Raw genomic sequence first — 17,672 nt, forward strand, 5'->3', positions numbered from 1 at the left:
TCAACAAATAGCACACAGAGGGCATTCACTTGAATGCAATAACAAAGGGAAAGACTGATTAACTCCACCAAACAAAACAAACATCAGGAACTGACCATATCAAACTTGTTTTTCTTTTGTAATTTATACAAAAAGATAAAGTTGGGGACATCTTTCTAGCATACTTCTAGTAAGGCAAGGTCCAGAATATAGAAAATTGAGCCACCTGTTTTCCTGCAGCATAGGAAACTTTTATCCCTCTCAAGCTAGAGACAATTAGGTATTTCATCAATATAACCTTAGTTGTCAAGGCGCCCAGGCAGCGCCTAGCGCCTAGCGGCTTTTTTAGTTATGTTAACCATTACATAATATCTAAGTCACACAGGTGCGGGTGCGATACGGGTGCGGATACGGGGATACGGGTACGGACACGCAATTTTCACAATTCTTGGATACGCGGATACGGAAAATATAATATTATCAAAAATTATAAATTGAAAAAAAAAACATTAAATGAATAGTTCACTATTAAAGTCACAAACAAAACATTGTTTATCATCATCATTCTAGTCATTTATCTAGGAGATGTTCATTATCATATGCCACCAAAACACAGCAGGAGTTACCAAGACAATTAAAACTGGGAGTACAGGAAAAATGGGCTAGTAATCAGAGGAATATTACACACGCATGAAATATTGCCTAGCAAGTCACAGGGAAAGGGCTGAATAATTGAAATACAAGAATAATAAAATTATAAAGGAAAAGAAGCCATTGCTTTGACTACTGAACACAGCACAACTTAGACTGGCCATCAACCAAATTTAGGTATATGCATATTCCATGGTATAAGTACTCCAGAAAGTAACAAATAATTGAACAATAGTATCAAATAAACTTTGATATTGTTTAAGCATGCATTTCACCAAAACTGGATAAATGTGAAAACTGCAGTGGTTAATTGTGCCAAAATGGACAAGATCGATTTTAACTAACAGACTTGTAAGTTCAATCAAAGATTCACAAATTGACCAATTAATTTCACTACAAAACCTCTTCCAGCTATCAAGATTCTAGCTTCTTCAGATGTAAGCTAACGGTGTGATACAGTTCCATGTAAGGTTTTAGTAAGCTTTTTCTAATGTTCCAGTCTAGAAGCTGGTCTACAAATAGCACACAGAGGGCATTCACTTGAATGCAATAACAAAGGGAAAGACTGATTAACTCCACCAAACAAAACAAACATCAGGAACTGACCATATCAAACTTGTTTTTCTTTTGTAATTTATACAAAAAGATAAAGTTGGGGACATCTTTCTAGCATCCTTCTAGTAAGGCAAGGTCCAGAATATAGAAAATTGAGCCACCTGTTTTCCTGCAGCATAGGAAACTTTTATCCCTCTCAAGCTAGAGACAATTAGGTATTCATCAATATAACCTTAGTTGTCAAGGCGCCCAGGCAGCGCCTAGGCGGCTTTTTTAGTTATGTTAACCATTACATAATATCTAAGTCACACGGGTGCGGGTGCGATACGGGGACGGACACGGCAATTTTCTCAATTCTTGGATACATGGATACGGAAAATATAATATTATCAAAAATTATAAATTGAAAAAAAAACATTAAATTAATAGTTCACTATTAAAGTCACAAACAAAACATTGTTTATCACAAAACATTGTTTGTCAATATCATCATTCTAGTCATTTATCAGAAAAACAGAAAAAAAAAAACCCAAAGAGAAAGGGAGAAGAGCTCAACTTAACTTAAAATCTGTTTTTTTTTTGTTCGGATCGGGTCTAATCCAGACCCGATCGAAAACGTATCCATGTTGTATCCGCACCTGTGTGGCCGTATCCCCGTATTGACACGGATACATGGGCCAAATAGGCATATCCGTGTGACTTAGCATAATATTATGTACTTACTGGCTGAACTGTAAGCTTCTATTCCAAGCAAAACTTGAAGAACTGTTCCGTTTCTGTTTTAATTGAATGATTATACTTTGTAAGTAAAGCCAAAAAGTAAAACATGAAAAACTGTTCTGTTCTTGCTTATATGACAGATTGACAGTACATTTCCAGCTTGTTTACATACTGGAAAACTGTGTTGTTCTGTTCTAGCTGATGCCTTAGTTTGATACACAAAAGAAAACAAATCATTCTTGTTTACATACTAGACATAATGCTTGCATTTCTTATAGACTATTTCAGCTATAGACCTTATAGACTATTTCATTTGAATCATTTCAAACAAAGATCATATCAAATCAGTACATATAATATACATTACAAGTTTACAACAGATTGCATATTTAACATATAAATATATAATATACATATAACACACAAAACACCCTCACAAATGAGAAAATAAATCTATGTTCAGGTTGCAAAAGTGAGGTCCACACGTATTTCTCTGATTACTAAACATGCACTAAACAAGAGAAATTGGTGGTCATTTTACCATAAACCTAGGTTTTAACATGGATAAGAAGGCTGGGATAGGTTCCACAAAATATGTTTTACAGGACATAAGATATATACAGAGATTCATTGGTTTTATAGAATATGGACTTAACGTATAGCTGGAACTTCCACTTGATGAGTTGATATAGAATATGTAATTAGTGTACAGCAACCTGTACTTACAGAACAGAAATTATATAATACAACTGCATATAATATAAGTATATATGGTATAACAGTGTATAACAAAATTACAGGACTTAATTTGAAGGGAAGGTGACTTTTCACCTTCCCATGGAATAAGCGTGCTAGCGCCTAGTCCAGCCCAGGTGCACCTAGGTGCCAGCCTAACACCTGTCACCTAAGTGATGGACTTAGGCGACGGCTGTGGACTCACGCCTAGGTGACGCCTAGCCATGGACTAGTCCACACCTTAAACTAAGAATATAACATGGGAGAGTGTCAAGAGATAAGTGCAGATGCAACAAAAGGTAGTAACAAACACTGAAAGCTTGGTTGTGGAGACACAGCCTTATAGAACCGATCCCATTTTGGGACTGAATTCTCAAGTCCCTTTCCCTCCCTAGGATCTACCAGTCCTAGGGCGAACAGGATGTGAAAGGAAAAATGAAAAAAATGAAGAGGGAGAAAAAGTAGGTGAGAGAGTGAGGAAAAGACAAAAATAGAAAAGTTGGAAAACCAGTCTCATACATTTACGTTATAATATGAAACCAGGAGACATGCTTATGGCAAAAGAAGGGTAATGGTTTACAAAGTAAAAAATCTGATTACTCTCCTCACAATAGAAGAGCTATGTCACATGGGTGCGAGGGGCGGGTGCTGGTGCCGATGCGGGATGCGGCAAGTTCCAAAAAAGAATTGGGTGCAGGGGCGGCGAGAGCATATAAATATACATACATACATACATACACATACATACATACATACATACATATATATATATATATATATATATATATATATATATATATGTGTTATTGGTTATATAAGTAATTTTATTTGTCTGTATTTTTAAATTTTTTTTTATCAAGGTTACTTTGAATCGATATATCAATGAAAACTCGGCCAAAAACATTTTTAAGAACGGCCAAAACTCATTTGACGTTGTGTCAGGCCGCACCAGCACCCGCACCGATGCTGGTGCGGTTGCGCCACCATAGTTGGCGCACCCGTGTGACTTAGTAGAAGAGCCTATTCATAGACACCTCACAACCGACAAACCCATAAAACTGCCATATGGCTCATTCTATAATCAGGACTGTATCACAATGCCACTAAAGATCCATGCTTCTCCCATAGGCTTTAATATCAACCTGTAGCATTTCAACTACCGGTTCCTTACCTTCCATATCATCCAGTGGGGGCTTGAGGCACAATATTGTAACAATGCTATGACAACTATGAATAGTTGAACAGTTAAAATGAAAACAAGTTGTGAATATTGCTATCATTTTTGAAACTATGGCATGATAAAAATTTACTCATACACATGCACTTGCATGTGCACACACACAAACACATAATTATTATAATATTTTTGCAAGAAGTTTCAATTTTTTCTTTCTTATAAATTTTATCTATTTAATAGATTTAGTACTTTATAATTGTATCCTTCAACGTTAAAACATAGTCACAAGTATACTTTTTACGTTTTTATTTTTGAGACTTTTCCCAGCTAATCTTTTGGCAAAAGTACTTTCTAAAAATATGTCAGAAATTCAAAAGATTGAAAAAAAAAATAGTAGAAAATTTATGAAATTAAGTTATTGTACTAATTTTCATACAATATATAGACAATGATAATCAAAAGACAAAACTGAAAACATACAATTAAAATACATTGGAAATTTTTTTATGAAAAAGAGTGAAAATATGCTGACATTATTTCAAGAGTGCGCTAGCCAAAAATGTTACTCACTTTCCATGGAGTTTATCTCACTGAAATGGAAGCTCTCCCAATAATATATTGGCATGGGCCTGTATCCTTTTACTTTCAAATGACTCCAGTTCAGGCCATTTGAATTTTGAACTCTCAAACTGAACTTTGTTTTGCCGAGATATACCTTGACATATAGCATCTATTTTCATTTACTTAAACTGTTCTAGCAACCCAAGTTGAATGGCGATGTCATGAATAATCAGTAAACAAGCCAAGTCCCAAGTCAATGGGTTTTAAAACGTTGTTTCCTTACATTCTTAAAAAGAAAAATTACCATAAAATCTATTATATCATTTTTATTTGTATATGGCATATTTTTAATCTACAAAATTCCCCAAAGTATGGAAGAAAAAGACCCAAAGAAACTGCAACCAACAGCATTGCTCAAAGGGTTTGAGATGTCTTCCACGACTTCTTTCGTGCAAATTTTTACCATGGCTATATCTACCTCTAGCAATTATCTCATTGTTCATATTAGTAACCTTTCGTACAGCAAAGTCTGCTATCAAAAAAGATAGGCACAGCCTAAGTGGTAACTTGAGACTACAGCCTAGGCACATTTAGGTGCAACAAATGAAAACCCAATAAATTGCACTACTAAATGTCAAAAGTCAAAACTAATTAAAAAACTGATGCATTTGTCAACTAAAAATACACAATTATCAACTCATCACAACACAACAATTAAAATGCATGATAATCCTAATAGTAATAGGAAGAAAAGAAATAGAGAAAAGAGAACGAAAGAAGAAGAGGAAGAGGAAAAGAAAAGGACAAAAAAGAAATGAAAAATTACATAGAGATATATATTTATATATACACGCACAAAATTCTCAAAAAGAAAAATATAAAATTACAGAATAAAGAAGAAGCAACAGGGAAAGGAAAATAAGGAATAAAGAAGAAGAAGATGAAAAGCAAAAGGAGAAGAAGAAGAAAAAATTGTAGGAGAAAAATAGAAGACAGCAGAAGATGAACACGAAGAATGACCGAGGGAAAAACAGAAGAGAAAAACCCTAGACACAAGTACGTAACAGCTAGAGGTGTTAACAAGCCGAGTCAGCTTGAGCCTTGAGACACCTAATCAAGCTCGGCCTTAACTAGAGTCAAGCTCTATTTGAACAGCCTGAAAGAACTCAAGCTCAGCTGTGCTAAGATCAAGCCAGCTCAAGCCGAGCATTCAAAAATATTTATCTTATGGTAAGGAGGTCAATAGGAGGGTTTGTAGTTGAGACCTTGCCTAAAGAATTAAAGAAGGCATCCAGTATACCAACGGTATTATGTGTGATAATATTGGGAAAGATAAATCATATACATGTCTAAAACAAGTTTACTCAAGCCTAAATGAGCCAAGCTCGCTCCGCTCAAGCACTACTCATTAAACATACAAATTCAGCTTTTGGCTCAAACTCAACTCATTCAATAGAAGGATTGATTTTGAGTAGCTTGTAGATATTCCTAGCAACAGCCTAGGCATTCTACATAGCCTGGTTACCTAGACCAAATCAACCTAGAAGACCAGGTCGCTAGCACGTTAAGCATGCCATGACACAAAAGTTTATATTGTTTATGTGCATAACACACAGGACCACACAAAAGAGGCCTTCATTTCTAGGCTATATTTTAATCACAGAAGAGAAGCCACTCTCTCAATGAAATCTGGTCGTACTAGCTTAACCTGCCATAAACATGATATGATCTATGTCACATAAGTACGGGTACAGGTATGGGTACCGGTGCGGGTACGGACTATTTTCAAAAAATTTGGGTGCCGGGGTACAGGCGTACACACACGCGGATAGATATATATATATATATATGTGTGTGTGTGTGTGTGTGTGTGTCAAAAAATTTCAAAATGAATAACATATTCACAAAACACAGTATGGAAGTAATTAACATACAAATATATCAGCTTTCTTGATTCTTCGTCGCATCATCAAGATTAGAAGGAGCAACAGGTCACGCTTTTAAGATATAATGACATCGCTATGGTTATGGCTCACACTATTATCGAAGAGTCAAGTTATAGAGAAGAAATGGACTTCCGAAACATTGAATGGAAGATTTTAAATGAAAAGTTGTGAGGAAATATGTACAAGAAAGGTTTAAAGTGAAAAAGGAAACAAGAAAAAAAAAGGGGGTTTAAATTTTCAACTCAAAAACTGGACAACTTTGGACTTGGTCAAAGTTGACCGAGTCCAAAAATGGACAAAAATGATCCCAAGTACGTTGACCGTACCCGATACTGCATTGACTGCACCAGGGCCGTACCCGTACCCGTACCATACGGGTACTCCTCCTTAAGAGGAGTACCCGTGTGACATAGGATATGATCATTTCTTCAACCATAAAGAAACCCTCTACTGAAGGGTCCTTGAACCTCAGGAACTTTCACTTGTTCGGGCAGATCATGGTTGTATCTTCCAAAAGGTTAGAATGAGATTTCAACCCATGAACAAGTGCCCAACAGCCTAGGTGGCTAGGTCCTTCCTCAATTGCATTACTATCTCAGCTTGAATCTTCAAAACAATGAGACTCCATATCGTGTAAAACTAGGGAAACCAAATGAGTTCCAATTAAGAATATGTTGATCAATGGTGGAGCCACTTATTGGCTAAGGTGGAAAATGATGCCCTGACCTGCATACTTCTAACAAGGGACTATGGTAGGCAATGCCTATCCTTGCTCATTTTGATGACTGACCCTCCAGAAAAATAAAAACTGGGTTTTTATAGACTCAATCCCTGAAGGTTATGAAAAAAAAAGAGAGGCTAAACCCGACTTTTTTCTTTCAAAAAAGGAGAAACACAGCATTAAATTTTGTTCCTGTGGAAACGTCCAATTTAAGCAAAACTATTATATAATAAAAAATTGCATTTCAGTACCATTTCCTGGAGGTTCTTCATATGAACTTAAAACTTTTTGACAGAAAACAAATGAAGATTTTAAATTTACTTTAACAAAACTAATAAGAAGCATGTTCTTGCCAATGCCATTCGACCCATGGTTAAGAGGCTGTATTTTTCTTTCCTATTTCATGACAAATTTGTGCATACTGAATACCATAGTTTAAGCATCTGGGTTTGCCATTGATGCTGATAAATGTCATGTTAGTTAGACTTATCTTTGACATAATCAGTGCAACTCATAAATGAATACTTATAACACACTTGGATATCAAAAGGTTTTGAAAAGCACACCAATATCATGCATTCATAAATCATATTAAGGAAAAAAAAAACTAAAAATGCATAGCTCAAAATAAGATTTTAATAGTTGATAAAGGAATTTAATTAAACATTCAGTAATAATGGTAAAATGGTACAAGCTGCATATATATTTCACAAGAAAAATAAAAAATTGAAATGTCTCATATTAAATGAAACTTAATTTGTAAAAATTGGAAGTAAACAGGTTGTTCAAGACCCTAGAAAGACTAATTATGACTAGTTGGGACTGCTTGGTCCAAGACGGTACAAGTCAATTGACCATAAATAAATAAATACACATACTTATATGAAAACAAATGCAGAAACATGCATATCTATACAACTAATGTATATATATATAGGTCAGGGATTGGTCAGCAGATGAACAGCTAGTCTGGATAATTGACTAAGCTGACCAACTAGTGCTGCTTTGAAACACAGGTCTGTTCATAACCAACTCAATCAACTAGTCAGACCAGTCAGGATTTTGACAACTAAGAATGAAACTAAGCTTATCAGTCACAAGATCAGAAACACAAAGTGTAGTTATCATTGGAAAATTATGTGGAAAAGATGTTTTCTTGATGAAAGAATACAAGATCTCTACCTTCTCCTAAGAAACAACACCCAGATCTCTCAAGTTTCCAATGAGTTATAGGTGTCTTTTTTTATAATCAAAGTATGAGTACAAACCGTGTTTTAAGAGAACATATATTGTCATAACAAAACACAAATATGACTTAAGTTAGCCAGTCACGTGTGTCACACCTTGTAACTTACTAACTTAGTGTATCACCACTAGGGATCCCATGCGATGTACCTCACATAGGCTACAATGCATCCCCATAACCTACCATAGATGTGTTGCTATTTTTATCCATAAGCACGATATACACTGTCTAATATAATGAAGCAGGTTACCTTCAGTATTTTATTTATCTTGATTAGTACCATGTTTCATGTGAATCTTCACTTTGTTTTGCACTTAACAGCTTTTTGCCTACCACCATAGGCTTTATAAGTATCCATAATTTAGAACATCTAAGAAAGATGATATGCTAGGGTGATTTATACACATGCACACAATATATATTTGTGTATATATGCAAACATACATACAAACAAATATGTGTTTGTGTGTATGCCTGTTTATGTGAGTGAGTGAGTGAGTGAGTGAGAGAAAAAGAGAAAAAAAGAGAGACAGAAAGAGAGAGCTTTTTTTAACATAATCTAAAAATGAATAAGACCCCAACACTGGCATAGACAACTTCTGCACTAAAGTTGTGTTCCACCCTAAAGTTGTCCACGTGTTCATCTAGCATGAGTGTGTTCCATGACCATTAACCTAACGTGATACATGTGCCTTTCATAATTCATCCGACCCAAAACGCTCCAAGAGAAAAAGTCAAGATCTTCATAACAGAAGATTTAGTGGGATAAGGGCATCAAAATTTAGATTTTCTCAAGGACCTGAACTTTCATAAGATGATAAACCTATAAAGAGCATATTTCTAGGGTATAATTTACAGCCATAGAATAGGATGCTAAAACATAAACAGCCCATACTCAGTTTGGTTAGGGCATAAAATTCTCTAGCTTGACCTTGCATTCCTGTGCTCCACATGATAGCACACCTTCTTGTTCAGGCTATAGCTTTTCTATTCTCGAGTCTATTTTCCAGAAAATCTGAAGCAACGGGAGATTTTTGTAACACAGGCATTGACTACATGTTCTCTCAAAACCTGTATTTACATGAGAAATCTACAAAGAGCACATCCACAAACCATGCAACAGAAAGCTAAAACATAGGAGGTCCATGCACAATCTGTATAGGGCATAAAGTTGGCCTTGATGCTCCAAATGGTAAAAACCTTCTTGTTGAGACTATTCCATTTTTGAGTCCCATCCAGAAAACATGCAGTACTAAAAACATGATACTTTAGGATAATGAAATTTAACAAGTTCCAGTTGCCACCCTCCAGTTCCCACCAAAAATTTTTGTGATTGTGAGAATATGGCGCTAAAAATACATATTCTAACAATATACGAAACTGGAAACCTATATACAAGGTTACAAACTGCAAAAGTCAATCCCAATCAAACATCTACGAATCTGGTCGTTGTTAAACGTGAAAAAATATAGAATAGTAATTCTTCATTCTGCAGATTAAGCTAAAAAACTGAACCAGACTAGCTTCAACCATGAATTATCACAAATTCCAGGAACAGCGATTACCTCAGGGCCATTAAACACTGAAGGCTCATTCATGTCGTTCCAAATGTACAATGAAGGCGTAGATCCTCGATAATTGCTCAAGGAGAATTTCTCAGCCCACCAGTCCCGGATCTCAGGACTCAACATATCCAAATAGGACGACGATCCCGGCCAACACCAGCCGTCAAAATCGCTTCCCGACGAATCCTTCACGTAATATCCCTTCTCCGAGGCCTCTTTGTGTATCTTATAGGAGTCATCCCTCTTGATATGAGGATCAACAATCGTCACCATCTTCCTCCCTTTGGCCGCCAGCTTCTTCTGCATCCCCTCTGGATCAGGAAATAGAACCTTGTCCCACGTGAAGTACTTCTTTCCTTGTGTATGCTCGATATCGAGCCAGAGAACATCGTAAGGAATATCAAACTCGTCGAACTTCGCATCCACTTGTGCAACGTCTTCCTCATCCCTATAATTCCACCTGCACTGATGATAAGCGGTGGCAAACAATTGCGGCATGGCCGGCGTCCCTGTGGTCGCCATGTACTGCTTGACTACATCTTTTGGACCAGGACCCACAAAGAAAAATGCATCCACGATTCCAGCTTCGCTCATCCAATGAGTGTTAACAGTCTCAGCATCAGCAGGATCGGAAGCGAGGACATCAATCTGCATTTCGGCAGCATTCAGCCAGAAAAATCCAGCAGAATTAGGGTTGCCCGAGCGGCTTACTCCATGAGAGATCATGAAGGGGATCGATCCATAAAGGCCAAAGGGAGACTCATGAAGGTACTCGAAAACGTCGAGGTTGAACAATCGGTAGGGCTCTGACTCGATGCCGGGGCCTCTGGTTGGCTTCAGGGCCAAGCTCGTGGCGTGTTCAGGGATGCCGTAGACAAATTTCGCGCCATGGAAGGAAACGTCTAAGCTGATCGATTGCGGCCCGTGCGGCCTGGAATCGGTGTGGCTCCTGAAATGCTCTTCCCAGGTCTCGCCCTCATCCTTCTCCGAACGAAGCTGCTCGAAATCGAACAATCCGATAGAGTTGAAGGACAGAACCCCCTCCTTGTCGCCAGCCCTCCGAATAAAAACCTCGAACGGCGAATGCCGGATAACGGCTTCGTACCCGGAGGCGACGAACACAACGGAAGAGTCACCCTCCTGGTCGACCTTCTGCAACCACAATTTCTTCTCCTGATCTAGGGTTTCAACGAGGACGTCCGGCACCTCGAAACGCTTCCTGCGATCCGACGGAGTCTCGTCGATCTTCAGCCGGAGAATGCCATCGTGATAAACGGAGATTCGCAGGGCGAGGGGCTTGGAATTCCCGGAATCATCTCCGGACAAGAGTTGTCCGGTGAGGTCTCCATCTTGTAGGGTTAGGCCGAGGATGTGATAAGCGGAAGAGTTGGTGGGGAGGGAGCGAGCTCGCTTGCAAAAGGGGGTTTGGTTGCAGGATCGAAACTCCTCTTTCTTCCATGCAGAGACTAGGACGGAAGGATCGAGGGCAAAGAAGCAGAGGAGGAGGGGAATCCCTAATCCTAACCATAGAGACGGCAGAGGAGAGAGCGATGGTGTCTTCCCCATTTCTCAGGGAGAGGGATGAAGAGGAAGCAACTAGAGACTGTGCACTTGGGGAGCTGTATTTACACCCAGTATCGGAGCTAACTGCCCGCATCAGTCCGAAAATTTGCTACCTTTTTATATGGATGCAATACAATTATTTGATTATTTGTATATAGTTCACCTTTTGCCCTTACTTACTAGGTAGGATTTTAACAGTGAACAATATGAATCGGACTGGTTTCTAAATGCCAAATAGGGAATCGGACTGGTTTCTAAATGCCAAATAGGTGCTCTTTGTGTCATCAGGCAAACGAAGACGCAACACCGAAAACTCTTTTTTTTTCTTTCTTTTTTTTTTCTCTTTTTTTATATTTAGGAGGCTTCTTGTCCTCAAATTTTGTTATATATTCTCATTTTATCGGCTCTCTCTCTAAAATCTAAATTACACGCCTCTTTCTTCCACCCTCCTTCTCCCAGCACAATCTTTCTCTATCTAAAATCTAGATTTTGTAGAATCATAAGTTCCAAAAATCACACCTCTCTGTGTCTTCTCTTTTATGAAAGCATCTTGCTCTCTATTTTCTCTCCCTATAATCTCTAGGGCATTATTATAAACATGTTAAAGCATCTTGATCTCAGTTTCTCTTCTAAATATGGATACCAATCAGGAACCAACATTCTCAAGAATCAACATCTTGAAAGTGCATCTTTGTCTCTATTTCTCTCTCTAAAATGTAGACAGTCCCAACCTCTTGGTCGACATACTGAATTTTGACAAGTCCACTTTTTAGGGGCTCCTGAGATACCAATGAGTTTTACTTGCAAACTTTTTATCACTCTCAAAGCCTGTATGCCCCATTTTTTCTATTACCGGAACCGTTTCCACCCCAGTGCGTGTATAGTTTTAACTAACTAACTAACTGTAAGACAACCACCCTTCAATTGAAATCAGTTTGTAAAGCCAACACCAAAACCCTTTTCTTTGGGTTATCCAAACAAAAATCAGGTTTTCAATAGTGAAAACTTGGTTTTAACATGTTGTCCAAACACTAGAACCAAGTTTCAAAAACACACTGAAAAGACCAGTTTTCTCAAAATCAAACTGCTTTTGCTTGTAATTAATAATTTATTATTGTATTTGGTATAGGCGTGGAGCATTGGATTGAGAAATCTCATTTTCAATTCTGCGTAAACTTTTGAAGCAGATTTAGTATAGTTTACCATTAACGATTTATGAAGTGAATTAAGGAGCCAACATTGAACCATGTTATTGCATCTTTCCCAGGAGACAACAAGCAAATGAAGAGCCATGGCCATAGCTCGTTTCTACATCTCATAATTATCTCAAGTTAATTGTTGAGTAACTAGACAAGTGTTAGGGTTAACTAAGTGGTGAAGGTGATATGGATTTCCAACATCGTAGGCGCTGCATTTCCATTTGATTTTATCATAATCTCTTGTTAAAGTGTTGTTGTTCTGATACCATGTTAACGCATGTTAGAGAAGAACCAGAAAAGAGAGAAAGATAATTTGTGTTTCCATCCAACAGAATTATACAAGAATAAATACACTTAAGAGTGTAGAGACAATAGGCATTAATATCCCTTACATTATGCAAATACAAAAAATTTCCTAAATTCTCTATCGCTCTGAACATATCAACTCTTATAATTACGAGATCTCCAAATCTCGATAGAGATACAATGTTTGATCATGAAGGCTTCAGGTGGGAGAGATGAGGGTGATATAATGGGAGTTAAGCAACCTTTATTGGCACTGTTGTGATCATAAAAGAAACAACAATTGCTATTTTCTTCATTGTTCACCCTAACTCATGCTTAAAGGCAATGGAAAACCCAAAAATCTTCATTCCACAGTTTGCTTGTAAAACTCTAAGCCCATATGAGAAATAGAAAAGGTAAGAGCTATATTTGAGTTCATAACAAAGAAAAACCTCCCAAAAGAAGAGTTTTCGCGTGTTCTATAAATAACATCTCCAGAAAAACAAAAGCTTCCTGGCCACATCCTTCTCCCCCAAAAAATGGGGGCAGGGCTGACACCCAGCCCTCTTTTACGTCGAGGCGATCTCAAAACTTCCTACCCTTTCCCTTTGACCATGTCCACCATGTGAATTCCCAACCCTTGCGCTTTCTTTGGCTTCCACCAAAACGCCGGAGACCGCCATTGTTCAAGTTCTTGTCAGAAATCCCTTTTTGCTTTTTTTCTTTTTCTCTTTTCTGTGTTTTTCCTTTGTGGGTACCTCTTCTTTCTCCTTGTTCCTTCATGAATTTCGAGTTCTCAACTTCGTTCTTGCCTCTCGGTAGGAATCGTTTTCTCTCTGTCATTCATGCGATTATGAACATCAATCTCAATGTGTTTTTTCAGTCCCCAATCTAAGCCGACACCAAAAGCAATCCTGCACTTGCGTCTGCTGGGTTGTTATCTTGTTCTTCTCGATGCAGCCTTCCCACCAGAGGTCGGAAAGCATTTGCCTTTGGCTGACGTCCGTTCTTCTATTCTCTGCCACAACGACCGGTGGAATCCTCCTTGTCTTAGTGATTCTGGTTCCAGAAAATAACGAGACAAAGTGGTTCCCGGTGGCCGGACTCGTCCTCGTCGGCACTCCATGGCTTTTTTGGTCTCTGACGGCGGCATATAGGTGGTTTTCTTCATTTTGTAGTGGTGGTCGTGGCAATGATGGTGATGATGGCTTTGGCGGCGGCGGCAAAGGCGGCAAAGCCGGTGGGGAGTTGCCGGAGGTGGGCGGCATTGCGGCCTGTAAAGATTTGGCTGACGAAGGGGGAGGGTCGCCGGGAGGGAAGAAGGTGCGTTTTGGGTTAGCGACGGTTGTTAGTAGCGCGCATGGGGGGAAATGGCCGGAGGGTGAAGCGGCGACGGCGGACGGCGCCATGGCTTTGGAGATGTCGGCGGTCGACGCGTCGGTAGACGATCAGCTGGCTGCCGGATCCGGCGAGTCCATTGGGCAGGGCCCTTCCCCCGTGACCAGCATGAGCCGTGAGTGTGAATTGCCCCTAACGCTCGCCATGTCCTCCTGAGCTTGTTCATGTATGTAGAGCGAACTATACATACTATATTCTTTAAAACTGTTTTTTTGAAAATCACTTCTCTCTCTCTCTCTCTCTCTCTCTCTCTCTCTCTCTTGTGTGAGCAGATACATTGCCTTTTAATTGATCATGGCTAACTTGAACGAGTTTGTATGCAAGAGCAAGCATGATATGTTTAGATAAAAGAGAATTTTGCAAAGAAAGAAAGAAAGAAAAAAAAAAAAACTCTTCAAGTAAAGAGTTGTTTTCAATTTACATTCTCTAAAACTATTATTTGTAGGAGAACAAATCATCCCCATGGGCTTTGCTGATCTCACCATTGCGCAGATTAGTATTTCTTTGGTTAATAAAATCCAAAAGGTTTATTGATCCCAAGGACAATCTGAGTTATTTGATTCGTATAAGATCGACAGGACGTAAGTTGACGGGTTAATTCAACAAGGAATCAGAGTTAGTGCTCAAATTTTGTTCGTGGTTTGACGTTTGTCTTATTCAAATTTAAAAGAAAATTTTGGTTGGATCAATAAATGTAAGGGGAGCCTCAACTTAGCGTTTTTTTTTAGGCCAAGGCTGGACAACAACTATCTTTAATAAATTACTAAATTTAAATTTTCAAGGTGTCATAATCTACCCCCTTTAAAGCAAACACGTTCGTACGTGTGAGACCCTAAGTTCGTACCCTAAGTCTAAGTGTTGACCATTTTGATGCCACTATAACAACTCTACCCATATATAGGGTCAGGCTCCTGGTTTGGCAAAGGCTCCTGGTTTGGCAAATCCCAACCTGCCCCCTAACAGTTTCTTCTTCAATATAGGACAACCATCTTCAATACGATAAATAAGACTAATAGATCTATCGATGTTTGTGAAAATGCTCTGCAACGTTTCTAGTGGGTCTAATATGTTGGTTGAGGTTTTAATAGTTTTAGCAGTCCTACATTCAGATCTGATTCGACAATGTTTTGAAGATATCTGGTAAGAAATACATTATGTTTTTATAGTTATTAACAAGCGCATGTTAATGGAACATATATCAATACTTTTATATGGTGATGGATCTAGAAACTTTTTTTTGTGAAGGGCATTAATTGAAAAATTAAACTCTTATGGCATGTCAGTTGACACCTTCAAGAAAAGCTGTTTTCTGGAAACTAGTTTCTTTGAAAAAAAAAAAGTGATTTTTTAATCATTTTCTGAAAGCTACTTTATGTTTTAGTGATATACCTAAAAACACATATTTTTTTTTAATAACCTTGAAGGGCAGAGGGGTCCAAGAGTAAGTTGCTCAATCTCTTTTGAGAACAAAGCTTTGTCAGAACTAGGTTTTTTTCAAACCTAGTTTTAATGTCATACAAACACTCAAAAAGTGTTATTTATATCTTGTCTTCAAAATGGCATTTTGAAGTGTCATCTAAGCACATTGTTAGATTCTTTCAGGGCCTTCTTGATAACAGGAATACTAACACAATATTATATGAATCTATCTAAGACATTAGGATAAATTCATGAAACATTAGAATTCAACCCAAGAATGCTTAACCAGTTTACTAAATTGGCAGTTTCGCTTATTTCATCCGATTTTCAATTTAACTGCTGGTGAATGATTTTTCTAGTGATTCTTACGGTTTGGTTGGCAAAGAATTCGTCCAACAGCCTTTAAGGCCCGTTTGATATTAAGAACAGCATGGGGTGTTCTATGAATTGACCTCAGAACTGAGGTAGATACATGGGACACTTGTTCAAGTGTTTCATAAATTCTCTTGAGCTGGCACTTTTAAGACTTCCATCATGGGTAGGGTGTTGGATCTTGTAAGATTTTCTCCTTGGATTCCACTTTGAGTCCTTTCAAAATTTTCTTCATTTTAGATGACATATCAACCCCCAGGCCCAACACCGGGCCCGGCACCTAATAGGTAATTGGGAAACTGGCCTGTGATGGGCTGGGCCTGGGTCAGCCATTCAACCATATATATATATATATATATATATATATATATATATATATACTTCCTTTAAAAGCTCTCAACAGGTCGCCAAGGGTTTCTGAAGTATTAAAAAAGAAAACATTGTGAGTTTTGAATAAGAGTGGGCATCAACACGGGCACCTAACGGGCATAAAGTTGACTGCCGGACCTGACCCAATAACTAAACGGGCGTGCTTGGGCCATCAGAATGAGCTGTGGATATAGCCGATAATGGCTTTGTCGAGCCATGGGCCAGCCTGGTCCAGCCGGCGCCCAGACCTAACAACAATGGATTAGATTGGAATCGGGCACACTTTTACTGTATATCCAATTTATCATATATTCATATATTATAATTTCAATGTAAATGAATAAGTTAGTCCATACCATATTCGAACCTGTTTTTAAAAATTTGTAATCTGTTGTGATGTGAATCGGACTTTTAAATTCACACCAGAATCCAAATCTGATTTTTAAATGCACAATCAAATCTGAACCACGCGCATGATGATATGTAAAAAACCAACGGTCAAATGTCTAGATAATAAATGTGGGATACATATTTAAACCTGAATCTGAATCTGAATCTGAATCTAAATCCATTTGAATATTTATTTAAAACCGACTTTAATCTGCTCATACGTAATTTCTTAAAATAAAAATCGATCTGTTTAAGATTCTTATGAGATGTATTTTTTTTAAGCAACTCGGTTAGGTGTCCAGTAGAAATTTGATCTTTTGACATCCCTGTAAAAACATAGGTCTTGTTTGGATGCACCCATTGAAAAAATGAGTTTGTTGAATGTGTTTTTGAAACCTGGTTTTACAGTTTGAATAACACGTTGAACACCAGGTTTTCACCATTAAAAATCTAGTTTTTGTTTGGATGACCAAAAATGGCTTTGGTGTTGGATTTACAAAATTATTTCAGCTGAAAGACGGTCGACTTATAGTTAGTTAGTTAAAACAATTAAGAAGAAAACACACAGATTTAATAGAAGAACAAAATATAACGTGGTTCGGCCACACTGGAAACTTTCACTTCAATTCTATAATGCCACTAGAGAGAGTATAGATATTTACAGTCACTTCATACAATTTAGATCCTTGATTTTAAGATCTAGATTCACACGACAGATTTGGGCAGGATTACAGGAGACGATAGGGGAAATGATTTTTTTCTTATCTAGAGAAGATTGGTCAGTTTTAGATAACTCTTGATTTTTGGAAACATTATTCTTT

The 17,672-nt window shown here is 37.9% G+C and overlaps 1 protein-coding gene across 1 annotated transcript in view; it reads right to left on the minus strand.

The window, feature by feature from the left end:
• Nucleotides 1-11,514, minus strand: part of LOC116266576 (probable glucan 1,3-alpha-glucosidase) — a 34,034-nt gene extending 22,520 nt beyond the window's left edge. Inside the window, exon 1 of the mRNA XM_031647834.2 lies at nucleotides 9,857-11,514. Coding sequence (XP_031503694.1) covers nucleotides 9,857-11,422 — 1,566 coding nt within the window. The 5' untranslated portion in view covers nucleotides 11,423-11,514. The remainder of the gene's footprint in view (nucleotides 1-9,856) is intronic.
• Between the last annotated feature and the right edge of the window lie 6,158 nt (nucleotides 11,515-17,672).

Source organism: Nymphaea colorata, chromosome 13, assembly GCF_008831285.2.
Source record: "Nymphaea colorata isolate Beijing-Zhang1983 chromosome 13, ASM883128v2, whole genome shotgun sequence".
Taxonomy (NCBI): Eukaryota; Viridiplantae; Streptophyta; class Magnoliopsida; order Nymphaeales; family Nymphaeaceae; genus Nymphaea; species Nymphaea colorata.